The 19,029-nt window shown below is 36.0% G+C and overlaps 1 protein-coding gene across 8 annotated transcripts in view; it reads left to right on the top strand.

Annotated features, from left to right (window-relative positions):
* Window positions 1-2,317: 2,317 nt before the first annotated feature.
* ESCO1 (establishment of sister chromatid cohesion N-acetyltransferase 1) overlaps window positions 2,318-19,029 on the top strand; it is a 53,775-nt gene continuing 37,063 nt past the window's right edge. For 6 of the 8 annotated variants that reach the window (XR_012063873.1, XM_072949138.1, XM_072949140.1 and 3 more), the window contains exons 1-4: window positions 2,318-2,457; window positions 10,182-10,268; window positions 15,485-15,587; window positions 15,815-17,932. Coding sequence is in view for 7 of the 8 variants with exons in the window: in XM_072949138.1 (XP_072805239.1) it covers window positions 16,388-17,932 (1,545 nt within the window). In the remaining variant the exon portion in view is untranslated. The remainder of the gene's footprint in view (window positions 2,458-10,181; window positions 10,269-15,484; window positions 15,588-15,814; window positions 17,933-19,029) is intronic. The other 2 variants (XM_072949143.1, XM_072949139.1) reach the window with 2 other exon arrangements.

Below are 19,029 nucleotides of genomic sequence, written 5' to 3' on the forward strand. Positions count from 1 at the left end.
AAGTAGGGGGCGCATAGTTCTTTGTGTAGGGTTCCGAAAAAGTTCAAAATTTACAGAACCATAATGTTGAGCACCAAGATGCATGATCTAGGCCACAGAATTTGTTTTTAGCATGTGCACATGGTGAAAAATGAACCAATCACAGCTCTCCTCTGCATTTGCAGGTGCTCTCTGGAATGGAGGCCTTTCCTTTTACTAGGATAAATTCGCTGTGAGCTTATATGATCTTTGAAAGCTCAGTCTAGCAAGATAATTTATTCAGTTGATCATTTTTTTTTAGTAGACAACAAAATCAAATGAACACACTTTGACGTTTATAATACAGCACCGTGAAAGCAAGCTATTTTGTATTTTCACAGCATGCTTAAACAGCTGAGTATAGTTTTAGAAAAGAAAATCCTGAAAAATTGGCAGACATGAATAATACATCAAATATGAATGTCTTATGTATCAAAAATACATATGATTTCATATGGTGTGACATTTGTAAGGATTCCCAAGTATAGTGGAATAGATCATATAGAAGCAGAGGCCAATTTTGTGGGAATGGAAACTTGTAAATATGGTTTGTGTATGCCAGAGTTTGTTACCAGAGTTTGTTACTAAAGATAAAGTGGTTTCCACACAAAAAGAAATCCTACAAATTGTTTTAACAATCTAAAAGTGAAGGCAAATATAGGTCAGATACTTTGGGAGATAACGGCTTTAACCTGGTTGGCAATCTACTCCAGAGTTTTCTCCCCATTTAAGACTTTTGGCATATGCCATTATAGTACACTATTGACCCTTGAACAACTCTGGCGTTAGGGAAATAGACCCTCTGCTTAGTGGCAAATCCATACATTAGTTACAGTCGCCCCTCCGTATCCCCAATTTCATATCCTCCAATTCCACTAACCAACGGATGATGATTGTTTAGTACTGTAGTGTTTATTATTATTATTTGTTGTTGTTTGTAGTGTTTATTATTTAAAAAAAAATCCCCGTAAAAGTGGACTTGTTTAAACTTGTGTTGATTAAGGGTCAAATGAATGTATCAGGGACTGGGGATGGGAGCGAGTAGGCTTTTGCCAAATAACACAATGTATGATGATGTGGCCAATGGTTTCACCACCAATATCTCTCACAGAATTTCCCCAGTCAATAAAGTTTTGTGGACGATGTATCCTCACCAGACAAACATCACTCACAAACTTATAGTACGATTTGGTTGGCAGGAAGGGAAGAACCCACCTAAGATCGCTTCTCTTCAGATTTTCAAAGGGAAGAGTACTCATTTAGTCACCCTCAGAGTTCTGCAAGTAAGCAAAGAGCAGCCCTGAAGGCATATTCAAGAGCAGTGTGGTCTACAAAACAGAAACAGACTCCCAGACACAATAAACAATCTTACAGTTACCAGAGGGGAAAGGGAGTGGGGAAGGATAAATTTGAGAGTTTGAGATTTGCAAATGTTAACTACTACATATAAAAATAGATTAAAAAAAACAAGTTTCTTCTGTATAGCACAGGAAACTATATTCAGTATCTTGTAATAACCTTTAATGAAAAAGAATATGAAGACGAAAATGTCTGTGTGTACGCATGGCTGGGACATTGCGCTGTACAACAGATTGACACATTATAACTGACTATATACTTAAATTAAAAAATAATAAAGCAGTTTGGGAAGCCAAGAATCATAGTCAGAGAAACCTGTATTCTATCTTTAGCGTCTTCTAAGAGCCAAAGCTTTGCCTGAACACCCACCATGACTAAATCTACACCTTCTTGTGGACGCTTGTGCTCTGACGCCCAGGGAGGAAAGTGTGCAAGGAGAAGCCGAAGCCCTACATTTCGGAGAGGCGCTGGAGTGTAGGGTCGGGTCAGGAGAGAGAAGGGTCGACCGCCTCGCCTTTTCTTTACACTGCCACATGTCGAAGATTAGGGGGGTGTGAATTAGAAGTCGCAGAGGGCAGTATCCGCAACCGACAGATGAACCGGTAGCGACGCAGCTTCACCACAAACCACCACCGCCGAGGGCGCGGGTGGCTTTTCTCCAAGACACTACCGGGGGAAAGCCAGCTGCCGCCGCTTCCGGGCGCGGCGCCCACCCGCGGTGCGCGCACGCGCGGCCTCCCACTGCGCCTGCGCTGCGGTCGGACGCCGGCTCGCCTTTTCCCGATGCCGGGCGGTCCGGCCCGCGTGAAAAACTGCGTGACACGCAGCGAGCGTGGCGGCCATCTTCGTCGTCGGGGCACGTCAGTTCGGGCTGAAGAGGAACGTTGCGCAGGCGCGCCCAAGACGGTCCCAGGTGACTCCCATCTGACGGGCGAGGCTTCGCCGGCGTCGCCGGAAGTTTGGTGTTTCTGCGCTGCGGGAGAGGCGGAGGTGGCGGCAGAAGCAGCTGAGTGCCTCCTGATACCCGGATGTGAGACGTTTTGCTGGCTCGCTTCGGACCCTCGGCCAGGAGTGAGGAAGGTACGCTAGCGTCCCGACCTTCCCCGCCGCCGGCTCTTCCTTCCCGGTTGCCAGCCCCGCCGGAGAGCCGGACGCTTCTCCCCCTTCCTGTCCCACCCTCTGTGTCGTGTTGCCTCGCACGCCTCTTCCTCCCCGGGTCCCGGCGCTCCTGGGAGGGAGTGGGCGTCTCGGAGACGCGGTCCCCTGAGGTAGGCAACCAGCCTGCGCGGCTTGGCTGCCCAGTCCGCGCATCACCTGCGGGCGGCCCGCTAGGCAGTCAGAGATAATAGGGGGCCGTGGCCGAGAACGGGGTCAGGCCTGGGCTTCCTAGGCGGCCGCGCGGGCTTCCAGACCCCGAGGGTGGCGTGCAGCCATTGCGACGGCTGGGGCGGTGTCGGCCCTGGCCCTCAGGTAGTCCCGGGCCTTGTCCGCGTCCCCGGCGTCTTTCCTCTCCGGTCCTCGCGGAGCTGCGGTTCTGCGGCTCGCTCCCCAGCCCCGCCGCCACCCGCTGACCCGGCGTGAACCCTGAGGCTCTGCAGTCTGCGGGGCGGGATGCGGGGATCCTGGTTTCACAGTCCTTAGCCTGGGAGGGGAGCCGTGGCTCGGCTCCAAGGTCATAGAGTAATTCTGGTCGGACAAGAGGGTCTGGGCACAGGTAGGGCTGCTCTGGAGTATGGGTGCATTGACGGCCATGGTGAAGTTTGTAAAGAGAGATGAGAGCAAAAGGGAATTGAGTCCACGGTTTTTACCACTGTCCATAAGATTATTTTACAACGAAGGTTTGTTTTACTCAGGCAGAATGGGATAGATAATCATGTCCAAAAATTGGGGGACACTCCCACACTCTCAACCTACCCTTCCCCCAGCCCCAAATGTTGAGTTCTGAAAACCCTGCACGCACTGTATTTTCCGGGAGAAGGGGCGGGGGGAGGAGGAAGGAGTTAAATCGCTGAGGTTTGAGAAGTACTGTGAACCTTGTTTTCTGTAGCCTTTGGATAGCTGAAAAGGGATTCTTTCAGCAGGAAGTAATTGTAGGTCACGGTAAATAGTGTTATCAAGTGATATGTCGATAAGTAGCCTTTGCAGAAATCAATAAAAGAGTGCTACTTAGTAGAACAGTAGAATGTGGGTGTGTTTTGTTTTTTTCCCACCTAAATATTTTCTTAAAACCTGTATAAAACATTGATTTCAGTTTAAGACATTTTGGATGCCCTGAACTCTGCTATATTCAGCCTCTTTTGATTGGTTTCTGCTTTACACAAGGCACCAACACTAGTGCAACATTTTTTAATTTGTAAAACTGAAAAATTCTCACCATGAAATTAGAAGAGTAGGACGAAAAGTGCTTGAAAAGTGCTTATTTTGGAAGCCGCAAATTTAAGCCTAGAGCATGTGAGGAAATGAGAAAACTGTAACAGAGACACTTCTCTCTTTTAGGCCGAATGTAGTATATGCTCCTTAGGTCAGATGTGTGACTTTTGGAAGTACCTTTCTCAGAACAAAACGCCCTGCATTATGAGCTTCTGCCCACCTTACAAATTCCTGGGTGAGGAAAATACGCTGTCATTTCTCATTGATTAGTATTATAATTATGTAATGAAAAAGTAATTTTTTTTAAAACATCCACCCCGAAAAGATTTTGTGCTAGGAATTTAAATCTATGAATGATGCTTGCAGAACTGAAAAAGGACCCTAATTAATGAATACTGATAACTAACCCTTTTGCTGGATGGCCCTTTTAAGTTTAGTAATTCATTACAGCACAGAGCTGACTGTATTTATTCTAATAATGGAGACTAGCATTCTACAATGTATTTTTTAATAGTTAAATATTTTTTCATGAGTTTTGTTAGCAGCTTTATGTTGCACATAGAATTCTTTGAATAACCTCTACTGAAGGTGATTAGAAGTTTAGATGGTAGTTAGAAGTCAACTCCAGTAAAATTGTTACCGTACATAATTTACTTAAGGACTCTGTTAACCCTTCTGAAGCCTAGACTTTTTCTGTGCATCCTTGTTTTGGGACACAAAATTCTTTGGCTCTATTTCTGCACAAGTTTTGTGTTACAGATACCATGGTTACTTTTAACAAACACATCATTCTGTTAACCTGGCCTTCCTGTCTTGTCTTTTTTGAGGGAGCTACATTTTATGCTTAATTGTGTTATAGAACACCTGGAGAAAGATATATTTATGTCATCTACTCTCTTCAGCTTTCTTTAAACATTTATGGCTGCATATGTGAAGAGTCACAGGATAAAAACTCAGAATATAAATAAAAATGGGTTATTAAGTATTTTATTTATTTTATTGAAGGATAGTCGATTTACAATGTTGTGTTAATTTCTGGTGTACAGGATAGTGATACAGTTATTTAAGTATTACTTTAATATAGTGGTCTCACATTTTTTGATCAGGATCCCTTTACATTCTCAAAATTATATAGGACTCTAAATGGCTTTTGTTTATATGGCTTATATCTATTGATAGTTATTGTCTATGAAATTAACTTAAATATATTTATTAAGTCATTGAAAAAATAACTAATAAGATAATTACAGGTTAATATAAATAACATTTTTTAAATGAAAAACAACTATTTTCCAAAACAAACATTTAGTGAAAGAATGGCAGCTGTTTCACATTTTTGTAAATCCCTTTAATGCTTGGTTTAATAGAAGACAGCTGGATTCTCTATCAGCTTCTGCATTCAATCTTTATATGTTGTTCTGGTTGAAGTATATGAAGAAAATCCAGCTTCACAGATGTGTTGGGAGGAGTACTTTAATAACATTTTCAGATAATTGTGATACTCTTTGATTCTGCAACAGAACGCAACAAATAGTAGTTTCTTAAAGGTTAGTTGCAGTGTGGAATCTGAAACCATACCTGTGTACTTTCCGTACAATGTTGCATTAAAATTCATTGGTCTGGGGTTTGGGGAGGAGGGTATAGCTCAACCGGTAGAGCACATGCTTAGCATACACAAGGTCCTGGGTTCAGTCCCCAGTACTTCCTCTAAAAAATAAATAAGTAACCTAAGTACCTCCCCCTCATCCCCTGCAAAAAAAAATAAATAAAATTCATTGTTTTGTTTGCATTTTGAATTGATCTTTTACCTATGTATGATTTTGATCTCATGGACCCCCTTAAGGGGTCTGTGGAATCCCCACAATCCCTGAACCACACTTGGAGAACTACTGTTTTAATGTAAATAATTTAATAGTTTAGGATTAATATAATTATTGAAGCTGAAAAGGATAATGGTAATACGAAAATAGAGTTGACAAGTAGTTAAGTGAAACCAGGAGTAACTAAGATAAATAATTTCTTTTTTATGCTTTCTTTTTGTTATTATATCAGTAACATTAATTATCATAGCTAATTACTGCTAGAGCTAATACTTAATAAGTGCTTAAGATGTGCCAGGAACTGTTCTAAGGGCTTTATATTAGGAAATGTTTCTATTGTATCATCTTTAGTAATGATTAAGAGAAAGGAAAATATTTTTTTTTTAAGTAGAAGTTCATTTAGACAGATACACATTCCATAGACAGAATGTGGGCTGTCTCAGAAAGCAAGAGGGGTGGCCAAGGCAATAATAATTTAAATTTTTTTCCCTACAGATAGTACAGTTTTTCTTACATGTTATCCTTCATAATGCAGATATAGCTGTAAGGTATTTGAGATAGGGCATATGCCAGTCCCCAGCATTTATTAGTGCTTACATTTAAGTATATGTACTTTTAGGCTATTTTAACCCATCAGAAAACTGAATTATTAAATAAAACAAATACTAGTATCTTTTAAGTTTATCCTGTTAACATGGAAATTTGTTTTATTTTGTTAAATCATTTCAGCTAGTATTTGAAACCTTGTTGTGACCGTGGTCACTAAATGAAATTTTTCTTCAAAAACAAAAACAGAAAATGATTTTCCTAAGACAAATTTAGACTTATTTTAAAAATCTGATATATATTAAAATTAGATCATTTCAGATTCACTTTTTTGGTAATAGCTTTATGGAGATATAATCTACCTTTAAATAATACAACTCAGTGGTTTTTAGTATATTCAGAGTTGTGAATTATAATTTTAGCATATTTTCATCACTCCATAAAGAAGCCCTGTACCTATATTAATATTATTCCTCATTTCCTTTCTTCTCTAGTCGCTTACTGCCACCAATCTACTTTTTGTTTTTACAGCTTTGTTTGTTCTGGACATTTTGTATAAATGGAATCATACAACATGTGGTATTGTGTGACTGGCTTTTTCTCCATAGCATAATGTTTTTAAGGTTCATCAATGTTGTAGCGTGTATCAGTACTTCATTCCTATTTATGGCTAAATATGGTATTCCAGTATATGGATATACCACATTTTATTTATCCATTCTTCAGTTCACAGACAGTTTAGTCTACCTTTTGCTCTTAAGAACAATGCTGCTATGAACATTTGTGAACAGGTTATTGTGTAAACATATCCAGATTCATTTTTGAGCTTTACGAATATATTTTACATAGATTACATAGTTATTTATTTCACAAGTGATAAGTACATTCTTTTTTGATGTGAAAGATTCAAACATGCGTAAATATATAAATAAAATGGGGGGTATTTTTTTCATTCTTTGTGTATCCTTTCATCTCCCTTTTTTACCACCCTGCAGGTAACCATTATTTATGTTTTAGTGTTCTTCAATATGTTTTCTGTGTGTTTAGTATATTTATATATATGACATATTAATTTATCTCTTTCTTACAAAATTACTTTGTGCAGTTTACATACCTCTTATTTCCAGTGACTATCAAAATTCTACCTTCGCATTTTGTTTTATTCTCTTTTGGGCATTTGTTTTGGATACATTTGCTAATATAAATGTGGGTGTTGTGATCATTGCTTCATATAAATTGTCTCTCTCTTTTTTTTTTGAAAATTTCTTTATGTGGATGGATGCTAGTGTAATAAATTGTGGAGAATGGACGTGATGGAATGAGTTGACTCTTTGACAATTGAATTTAAGGTGCCTTTAAGACAACAGGATGAAGATGTCCAGTATGTTGTTAGATACCCGAGTAGCAGTAGGGATGGACATCCGTGTTGGGGATACTCATTTGTGTGTTAACAGTTTACAGGTAGTAATTGAAAGTATGAGTATAGGTGAAATTATCTAATACTTGTCTTTTGTGGTAGAAGGACAAATCTTGGGGAAATGCTAATTTGTTAGAGGCTGGTTGAGGAAGAGAATTTAAAAGATGAAATTGTCCATGTCTGTCTTTTTTAGTGTTTAACTAATGTTGAGAATACTCAGTTTTACTGAATACCTATTATAAATCTAGTGTAAGACAGAGATTTAGTCTTTGAATGTTTGGAAAAATTTGTTAGGGACAATACTTTGTGTTATTGTGTGTGTTTCTATCGCATTCTCTAATAAATTAATGATTTATTGTTGCCTCAGTTGGGTCATTTTATGTTTTTGGTTAGTAGTAATTAGTTTATGTTGCTTAAAATGTTTTTTAATCTCTAAGTATTTATTGGACATTTTAGAAATACTTAGACCCAATTTTCAATTAAAGCTAGGAAGTAGAATTTGTATTATGTGAAGAGATTGAAAGTAGAAAACTTATTTTCACTGGGGAAGGGTTCATGTGGGTTCCCAAAGGAAAGGGTTAAGAAAAGGGGAGATAAACAGTGGAAGGAGAGTTAGGAGGAAGATAATAAAGGAAAAGATAACCAATAAGAGGACCTTGCATATGGTTGGTGGGTGTGTATGGCTTCTAGGGCCTTAGACTTGGTCTTTGCAAGTTGAGTGTCTTCACTGTGAGAAGTCTGATGCTGTAGACCTTACAGTCTTTACTTTGTGCCAGGTTCAAACTGATTATTGCTGAGAAGTTATCCTGTGATCTCAGAAGCGAGATCTTTCCCAGCTGATTGGATAGCTTTCTGAATTTGCGTCAGTATGTTATGAAACTGAAGAGTCTTGTAGTAGTTGGGGAAGTAGTTCTTTAGTAAATTATTTTGAGATTGAGAGGTGTGCTGAGCTAGATTCTGCAGTAAATCTTTTGACAGAATTACTATACCTTGAGATGGCTTTAAGTTTCCAGTGGTGTTTGAAATACAGAGCAGGTTGGGCAAAATAGTCTTAGGGTTGTATAGAAAAGACTGTTTAATTTACTTTTTTTATTGAAGTGTAGTTGATTTACAATGTTAGTTTCAGGTGTACAGCAAAGTGATTCAGTTATGCATTATACTAGAAATGAACAAAATTGTAAGTTGAAAGTGCCCAGATGTTTGGAAATTTTAATTTATATCATAAGAAATCATACTTAAGAAAAGTATAAGCTTAGTATTTTAATGATTAAAATTTGAGTATATTTTATTATGAAGTACTGTTGGGAAATTGGATGTACTCTTACATTTTTAGGTACTTTCTAACATGTATCTTGTAAATTATCTTTCTAAATAAATGATATTATGGGTTTTCCAAAGTGGTCATTTTATGTAAAGTTTGATTATTGTTTTTGGGGCCCAACATTGATTTCATTAGAATTATATTAATAAACTAGCTCTGGGTTGTGGAGGGATCTTGTCATTTTGTTAACAGGTTAGAGAGTGCATTTAGGTCCTTGACGGCAAGATTTTATTTAATAGATTTAATAGAGGTGTTATTAAGTTGTATAATGCTAGGTTAATGATGATTTAATATGTAGGGCAAACTAAAGTGACGTAATCCTTAGCATACCTGCCCAGGTGAGTGACAACTACTGTAGATTTGTGTATCACTTTACCTCTTTTCTGTGGTAGATCCCAGTTGACAAATGTTAAAATATTTAGAAATTGGTAGGAAAAGAAGTAAAGTAAGGTAATTTATCACTTTCAAAATTAGAATTCTTGACACTAAAGTCACAAGGAAGTTAAGTAAGCTTTTTTTTTTCCCCCAAATTATTGTACCTCTGAGATTTAATCTTAGGTAAATTTGAGGCTTCCTAGAAAATTTAACTGCAGTGTGTATTATTGTTGTGTGAGAAACTGCCCTACAACTCAGTGGCTTAAAACAGCAATTAATTATTTTTGTTTATACATCTGCAGAGCTGCTGTGGGTTAGACTTAGATTTAGTTGTGAGTATGAGTGAGCTTTACTTCTCACTGTGTATGGGGCTTGGCACCTCATTTGGGGTTTGGCTTGGTTCTACTGTTTGTGTTTATTTGGGGGCCTAGGATGAAGGTACAGCATCTACCTGCTGAAACTCTTCGCATGGTGATGGCAGAGGTAACAAGGGCAAGATCAGCTGCACAAAGACATTTCAGACCTCTGATTGTATCATTTCTGCTAACATCCCATTGGCCGAATCATCAGATGGCCAACACTCTTGGGGCAAGGAAGCATGCTGTGTCCAGCATGAAGGCAAAGCAAGACATGTGGTCCAGCTCAGCATCTGTTGGGAAGGAAAATATACTCCTTCTGTGGAAGTGTAGTTTGGGTAGAAGGTGGTGGTTATTTTTGAAGAAAAACCAAATCTGTTGTATATAGTTTAAAAAATGAAGTGGTGACTATTTTGGACCTCATAATTTTTTAATGTATTAGTAGTGAAAAATCCTCACTAGGCCATTGTTTATTTTGTCTAGCTTAATCCAAGTTGTTTTAATAGTTAATAGGCAGTTAATGGACAATACTGTTTCTGTATTCTCATGCTTTTTAGTAGACTGTTTTACTTTAGCTATAGAATTCTTTTTTTTTTAAGATTAATAACCAAACACCCAGGAAGTTATTAAAAGCATCATCCATCAACTTGAAGAAAAAAGTTATATGTGATTTTTATTTCAGTAAGGTAAGTGGCTTATATTATTGCATTTTAGTGCCTATGAAGATTATTAGTGTGCTTAATATAAATATGCTTAATATTTTCAGAGAAATGTAACTATTTTTAGTTTTTGGGGGGCAGATTAGGTTTATTTATTTATTACTGTTTATTTTTTATTTAACGGATGTACTGGGGATCGAACCCATGACTTTGTGTGTGCTCGGCATGCGCTCTACCACTGAGCTATACCCACCACCCTGTAATTTTTTTTTACAAGGTTATATTTTATGTAATAAAACAGGGTATATAGTGAAAAGTTTTTTTCCACACTTCTGACGCTTGGTCCCATAGTTCTGTTTCTCAGAAGTCTTCACTATTACTGGTTTCTTGTGTATCCTTCCTTATCTTTTGTGTGCATAAGCATATTTCTGCACCTTTCCATTTTCCCACTGTCTCCCTTTTCTGCTTTTACACTAAGGGAAGTACACCCTGTTCTGCACCTTGCTTTATTTGGTTTTAACATTGTTTCTCTGTTGTAGGTCCGTATCAGTTACTTATAGTTCTATATTTGGACAGATTTATTATGGTTTATGTGTAATAAACTGCACCCTTTTAAAATGTACAGTTTGGTGGATTTTGACAGATTTACACACTTGGAATCACAATCAAGATACAGATCATTTCCATTACCTCTAAAAGTCTATCTCTCCCTTCACTCCTGACCCCAGGCAATGACTCATCTGTTTTCAGTTACTGTAGATAAGTTAGCCTTTTCTAAAATTTCTTAAAAAGTGGAATCATTCATTATGTATTCTTTGGGTCTAGCTTTTTTCACTCAGCCCCATTATTGTGAAGTTCATCCATATGGTTCCAGTAGTTTGTTCCTTTTGATTGCTGAGTAGTTACATATTATATTGATATACCGTATTTTTGTTTATCCATTCACCTGACTTATGGGTTGTTTTCAGATTTCAGTTATTGTACGTAAAGCTGCTTTGAAGACTTTTGGACAAGTTTTTATGTGGAATGAGTAGAATTCCCTCCTTAAAAAAAAACAAACAAAAAAAACTATGTCTAACTCAGTCTCCAAGATTTTTGCCTTTTTTTCCTTCTAGAGTGTTAGTTTTACATTTATGTCTGTGATCAATCTCAGATTATTTTTGTGTGTTGTGTGAGGTAAGCGTTGATGGTGTGGTTCCCTGCCCTCGCACCCCCGCGACATTGGATATCCAGTAGTTCCAACACTTTTTTTTCAGACTTTTCTTTTCCCCGTGGACATGCCTTGGAACTTTGGCCGAAAATCACTTGGGTCTGTTTATGGATTCTCTTCCATTGATCTCTGTGACCCTTTGTCTTGATTATTGTACCTTTATAGTAAGTTGTGAAATTGGATAGTATCAGTATTTCAAAAAAAAATTTTTTTAATGGCTTTGACTACTGTACATGGTTTTTGCTTTTACACATAAATTTTAAAGTCAGGTTGTCAATTCCAGTATAAAAAGCCTTTGGGAATTTTGCCTGAATCTTATCTCTGCTTTGACATGATTGTATGATATTCAGTTGCATGAATGTATCATTAATTATAAAGCAGTTTATAGTGATGGCTGTTTGTATCAATAGACTGACTATCCCCAACAGTGTTGCAGTGTTTATTTACTTATGTCTTTGTGCTCTTGTGCAAGTTTGTCTGTAACATAAAGTCTTAGAAATGAAATTGTTTGAAATTTAGCATTTATAGTGTTGATACTGACAAATTGTCCTGATAGACATTGAATCATCTTCAACAGACAGAGTAACAATGTCACAGACTTTTAAGACTGTGTTAAACTTCTTAATCTTTTGCCAGTCTGATAGGTGAAAAATGGTATTTTGATTCAGTTCTAATTTATATTATTCTGATATTATCACACCAGCCATCTGTGGTTTATTTCTGGTGAATATATTATGATGGTAAGCTTATGCTATTCCTTGCCAGTATTTTTTCTTCCAGTTTTTCCCCCAAACTTGACTTAGTTTTCACACAAGGCTTGAAAGCTTTTTCCATTTTGAAAACAATAAAATTCTCCCACATGTTAATCTGTTTTTATGTTTTAATTCTTTAAAAAAATTTTTTTATAGACATATAATCAGTTTACACTGTGTTGGTTTCTGCTGTACAGCACAATGCTTCAGTCATATAGAAATATACATATATTCATTTCATATTCTTTTTCACCATAAGGTGCTACAAAATACTGAATATAATGCCCTGTGCTATACAGTATAAACTTGTCATTTAATGGATTTTGTGAGAATCCTGTATTTATATCAAAGCAAGAGACACTGGCAGCGTTCTGTAGGTGTTCTGTGTGATTCAGTGCGTTTGTAGATGTAATTCTTGGTATATTTGTGGGAGAGGGTGATCTGTGAGTCTCTCTACTCCGCCATCTTGGCTCAACTCCTTGTTTCAATTCTTAATGACTAATTTGTCCTGGATATTACCTTATTCTTAAACCAGAATTATCCAGAGGGTTACCCAGTTGTCCTAATACCAATTGTTGAATAATCTTTTTTCATTAAATTGAAATTAGTGAAATTAATACCATCTTTTCATGCACTTAATTCCCTTAAGCATTTGGGCATATTTTTGGAGTCTGTTCTGTTCTATTAATCTCTTTGTTGATGTATTAGGATTAATTTTGTTACAGCTAACTGTATTTTAGTATCAGGAAGCATGAATCTACACCGTATTACTTTTTCTGATTTTTAAAAATTGAAATACAGTTGATGTAAAATTTTATGTAAGTTACAGGTGTATATACCACATAACTTTTTACGTTGATTTGTATGTGTGTTATTGTAACTAGTATCTGGTATTTTCTTTTATATATTTCATATGATTGTTCTTTATTTAAAGCTTTTGAATTAAGGTTTTTGTTTTTTTTTTTACCTATTTGCCTTACTAAATTCACATACCAATTTTTCTGTTGATTATCTTGGATTTTTTTTTTTGCAAATAAATTTTCAGATTTTTCATCTTTCTCTTTAATCATGTCACCTATGCAACACTTTAAAAAAAATACTTGCTGAATTTAATGGGAGACTTTTTGTGTCACTGCATATAGGTTGATACTTGTGTTTTTGGTTTGTACACTCCAGAAGTTTTTGATATTGAGAAGATATATTTGAAAATATTCTCAGTTCTTCAACTGCCAGCTTGTTTCTTTTATTGTCATAAGTAGAGAATCAGGAGTGGCTATATAAATATATCTGTATTATGAATAGTGATTATTTTAAAAAATAACTTATTTATATGAACTTCAGTAAAGGCACACAGGTTATCTTTTCTTGTTTTCCTTTTTTTTTTTCTTCTGAACTCCCTTGTTTGTCCTCTTCCTCTGAATAATTTTAACCTATTCATTTTGTGGTACACTTTGTCTAATAGCCCTTAGATGTGTGGGAGATAAAGTTTTTGAAGCCCTATAGGTCTGAAAATATCCTATTTTTGGGGCATTGAATTCTACATTAGACATAATTTTCTTTTAGCACTTTGAAGGATTTTCCCATTATCTCTCTTCTGCTCTTGCTGTTGAGAGATCTGATGTAATTTTGATTTTTAATCTTCTGTATATGGTCAAGGTCTTTTCCCCTCTAGAAGCTTGAAGGTCATCTTTTCGTCCTCATGATAAACTTTCTAAAATCTTTCTTTCATCCATTGTGCTTTTGGCCCTTTTAATCTGGAAATTCATGTCTTTCAATTCTAGGAAACTTTCTTGAGTTCTTGATTTTTTTCAGTGCTTTTCCTGTTTTCTAAAACCCTAATTACTGGACTGTCTCCGTGGATGGTCCTTTTTTCTTTTTTGTCTATTTATCATCTTGCTGTTTTTGTTTTACTTTATAGGAGATATTCTTACCTTTGTCTCCTAATGCTTCTGTTGACTTTTAAATTTATATTTTTAATTTTCAAGAGTTCCATTTTATACTATGAATTTTTGTTGTATATTTGTTTCATGAGTAAATTAGCTTATTTTTAGTATTTGTGCATTGTTTGTGTCTCCCAAGCTACTTATTTCCTTTTTTCATTTTAAGGTTTTCCTCATGTATGTAGTGATTCTTATTTATCTGCTCATAGTTACAAGTGAGACACTAAAAAGTAAAACTGTGTGTTTGAATCGTGGTTGGTTTGGTAGTCTCCTGCCTGTGGAGAAGGGAGGGAGAGTGTGGGTGTGTGTGGGTACGTGCTTAATGACTGTGGGCCCTATCAGCATTTTTTAGGTCTTTTCTCTAGGTTTGTCAAATTTATTAGAAAATGATCTTTTAGTTTCCTTCCTACAATGCATAGGCTTGGCTGCTGTCCTCTGGGAGACTCTGAGTATGCAGAGGCCTTTGGGTGGAAGGCCTTTCAGTAATCAGTATGTGTACTTACTCTTTCTCTTGTCAGCATGATACTTCTTCCCTCAGCTGTGACTGTTGAGCCCCAAGGCTAAAGACCTTCCCCCCAGCAACTTTCCAAAAATGTATACTAGTCTTTAGGGAGTGCTGCAGGGGTAGTCTTCTGGGTGGTATTAATTGGAATGGCAGTCTGGGAGTCTTTCTCCTTTTTTGAGTCTCATTTTCCTCCCCATCTCTGGAACCTGGTACTGCCAATTTCTGCTTCCTGAGAGATTCTGTGGTAGAGCTGCTTCTCGTTTGGTTTTACTCATTTCTAGTTTAGGATCAGATTTTCTTGCATCTGGAGGTTAATTATTTGTCCTTTGTCCTTTGTAGCTTCTGTGCTTTTTATTTTTATCATCTATACTTTTGTTCTTTTATCCTTTGGGTTTATGGTTTTGTTTTGATCTATTGCTTTTTTTAGTGGATATTAATGAGAGGTAGATATGTGTTTAAATCTGCCTTTTTAACTGTGTGTCACCCTTTTTCTGTGTATATGGTTATTCGTGCACTGTTTTTCCTCAGTGCACAAATAGAGTTTTACTTTATGTCTGTATTATTAACTGTTTTTTGTATTTTAAAACTTTTTTCTACCACATAAAATGGATTTCATCAATGAAATAGAAAAATTTATTTCCTTGGATGTATGTACCATAGTTTACTTCATATTAGAAATAATAAAATTATGTACCATGTGTAAATTGAGCTCTGAAGATTAACGGTAGGACTGTGTAAAATTATGACATATTGATTAATAGATTTGATGAGAAGTAAATGAATAGTTACATCTTTCCTTTGTACCTTTTAAACGTTTTAAATACTTTTTCTTTTAGGTGCTGTGTAATGTGTTAAAAGGAAATTATAAGGAATGATTTTGTCAAAGTTTCATGAGTTATGGTGGCTAAAAGGTCAATTCTGTCTTGTGGGAAAGGAACTGTAAGTAACCTCAAAAAAAAAGACTGATTTTCAACTATTCTTTGTTTATATAAGACAAGTTATCAATTATTTATAAGGATTTACTTGGGATACTTTTTTCTGTTAGTCTTAAATTCAGAAAGAGAAGTTAGGTTTTATGTAAATCATAGTTATTTCTGTATAATGTTAGCATTGCTGTATTTCTTGGATTGTACAAAAGTTGATTTTAATTTTTTTTAATTTTTCAGAAATGGCAGCACAAAAGGATATCTATATTAATAGAGTATTTTATTAAACAGAAGAGGTTAGATAAGAACTTTAAACCAACAGACTCAGCAAACAAGGAAAGAAACGTGTTAGCTGTAAGACATGTTTCCAGAGACTCAAAGGCCCGTAACTGTAGACTTCAGAAGAAAAAAGTTTTCAAAAACTTTGTCAAAACAGACAGATCAGTGATAAATAACTCCTCCAGTAATAGGGCTAGGCCTAAAAACTAATATTAATTGAAAAATTAATAAATCAAACTTGAATTAAATTTTTTAATAAAAAGTCCTAAAAATATCAGATTAGATTTAAATTTTCCTCAAATTTCTATTGCCTTGTCTAAAGTAAAGCAAATATCTTTCAGCCTTCATGCCAGCTTTTTTGATGTCACAGGGATGACATAAATCTTAGCAAACTAGTATTTTTGTTGAAAATGTGTATCAGTATCAGTTGAAGTTGGTTTTTAGGATCTGCTCCTCAGTAATAATTCTAGATATTCAACATTTACACCTGTCAGGACACCAAAACTACTCAGAAAAGGAGGACCTTACTCAGGAATGATGTCCATTCAGGAGAAATCAAAAGAAAATTCCTCCAGTGTTATTAAAAAGAGCGAAGATAAGAATCTAGAATCAGAAATTCAAGGTTCTCAAAAGAGTCTAGCAAAAAAATCAGGTCCAAAGGAAGCTATACAATCACTAGTTAAATCTTCCAATGAAAATAAAATAAATCAACCTGAATTAGGAACATGTATGAGTACAAGGTCAGCATCCAGTGGTAAAAAAGCTAGTAAATCCATTAATAAAAATATGGTGACTGTAAAGGGACATTCACAACAAGAATCTATAAAAAAGAAGAAATTATCTCAGAAAAAATCAATGCACGAAACCCCTAAATCAAATGAACAGCTTAACCGGAGATCACAAAGACTACAACAGTTAACAGAGGTTTCAACAAGGTCTCTGCGTAGCAGAGAAATTCAAGGTCAAGTTCAAGTAGTTAAACAGAGTTTGCCATCAGCAAGGAAAGAGCACTGTAGCAATACTCAAAGTAAATCTAATAAAGTTAAAACAAATCAGAAACATGTGAAAAGAAAAGTATTGGAAATAAAGTCTGATTCTAAAGAGGATGAAAATTCAGTAATTAATGAAGTAATAAATTCCCCAAAAGGAAAAAAACGCAAAGTAGAGCATCAGACAGCTTATCCTTGTAGTTCTCAGTGTATAAAAGGATCTGAAAAGTGTCTTCAGAATACTAGAAAACAGGAAACAAAACCTGTGCCTGTAACAACTTCTGAGATAAAAAGGTCAAAAAAGGCTACTTCAGTGGTCTCTAAAAAGAATGAGATGAAAAAGTCAGTTCACACACAAGTGAATACTAGTGCAAAATCCCAAAAAAGTTCACAGCCATCAGTGCCTGAACAAAGTGTAGATAAAGAGCTGGAACAAGCAGGAAAGAGCAAACGAGGGAGCATTCTCCAGCTCTGTGAAGAAATTGCTGGTGAAATTGAGTCAGATACTGTAGAGGTAAAAAAGGAATCTTCACAAATGGAAAATACAAAGGAGGAGAAGCCTACAGAAATAAAATTGGAAGAGACTGATACTGAAAGACAGATACTTCATCAGAAGGAAACAAATCAGGATGTTCAATGTAATCGTTTCTTCCCCAGTAGAAAAACAAAGCCCGTGAAATGTATACTAAATGGAATTAACAGCTCAACTAAAAAGAACTCCAACTGGACTAAAATTAAACTCTCAAAATTTAATTCTGTGCAGCAAAATAAATTAGACTCTCAAATTGCCCCTAAATTGGGCTTATTACAAACCAGCTTTTCACTACCAGCATTAGAAATGCATCATCCAGTGACTCATGGTACATTTTTAGGATCAGAACCACATGATGACAAAAATAAAGCTTGCCAGCGGGAAGAAATGAAAGAAATTAATTCTGAAGAAGTTAAAATTAATGATACTACAGTTGAAATTAATAAAGCCACAAAAAGGCCTCCTGAAAATTGTCATTTGGATAATCAAATAAAACCACCTCCGGACCCACCGTTGGATAACCAGATGAAAGATTCTTTTCAATCAACACCAGATAAGGTAATCTATTTTCATACATGCATAGAGGTGTCTGAGTACTTTCTGATAAGAAGTAAGTGTTTACAACATATTTTAGCTTAAGAATTGAGTCATAAAAGACTGAAGAGTTGTTTGTTAAGGAATCCTGTTCAGTCATTAGCAGGAGTTTTATTAACCCAGTCTTGTGGTGAGTGATAGAACTTCCTGACTCCTTTAGATCTCTCACATATACATGAATGCTTGTCATTGTTTCCTCATTTTCACACTTCATTTTTGTTTTATGTGAAGCCAGACAAATTCTAGCTTATGTGAAGCTGTTGAATTCTAGCTTTTCTTTTTCCTTTAACATATGAATTTTGTTTCCTTTTTCTATTGATTGTAACCACAGATGCTACGTTTCATAGTGACTACAGTGTAGAACTTAAAGTTGAGCCTGATTCTGACCAAGTTGTTAAAATTAATTTCACCTGGCACAAATCAGCTTTTCCCACTTGATAAAATTTAAAAATTAAACACTTCTAGTAGTAGAGATGCCTTTTTATTTGACTTGTGTGGCCATTTTGAACAGTTGGCAAATAAAATGTCTGAAAGATGTGAATAATTCAGTCCTCAAGCTAAGAACAAAATTGTAGTGGCCGAGAATTTTTTAAATGGAAAAGTAAGTTGAAAAACTGAATCTAAATATCTGAAAGAAACTAAGGATTATCTGAGGAAATAGTTTTGAAATTTTGTAAGAGCAGCTTGAGCCCATTTCTTTCCAAATTAAATTATAGGTAAAATATCAGTATATAAAACCAATGAGCAGAAAGTTTATATGCATGGAATTTTAGAGCTCTGTAATACAGGTTTTTCAAAACTCCACCAGTTTGTTTCAGTTATTTAATTTTATAATGAGAACTGAGATCAATAAAGGAATGTGGGTTAGGTCACCTGTTTGATAGCGCAAATAGATTAGAATCCAGGTGTTCTAATTCTCAGCCCATCATTCTTTTTACGGTGACATTCTCTGAGAAATCATGAGTAGAGAAAAAAGTTAGGTCACTTTAAAGTTGTAGGAGTGCTTTAAAGTTCTCTTTAGGGGCATTTGGGTCTAGGAGCAAATTTAAGTAAACGAGGAG

Source organism: Vicugna pacos, chromosome 24 (assembly GCF_048564905.1).
Source record: "Vicugna pacos chromosome 24, VicPac4, whole genome shotgun sequence".
NCBI lineage: Eukaryota > Metazoa > Chordata > Mammalia > Artiodactyla > Camelidae > Vicugna > Vicugna pacos.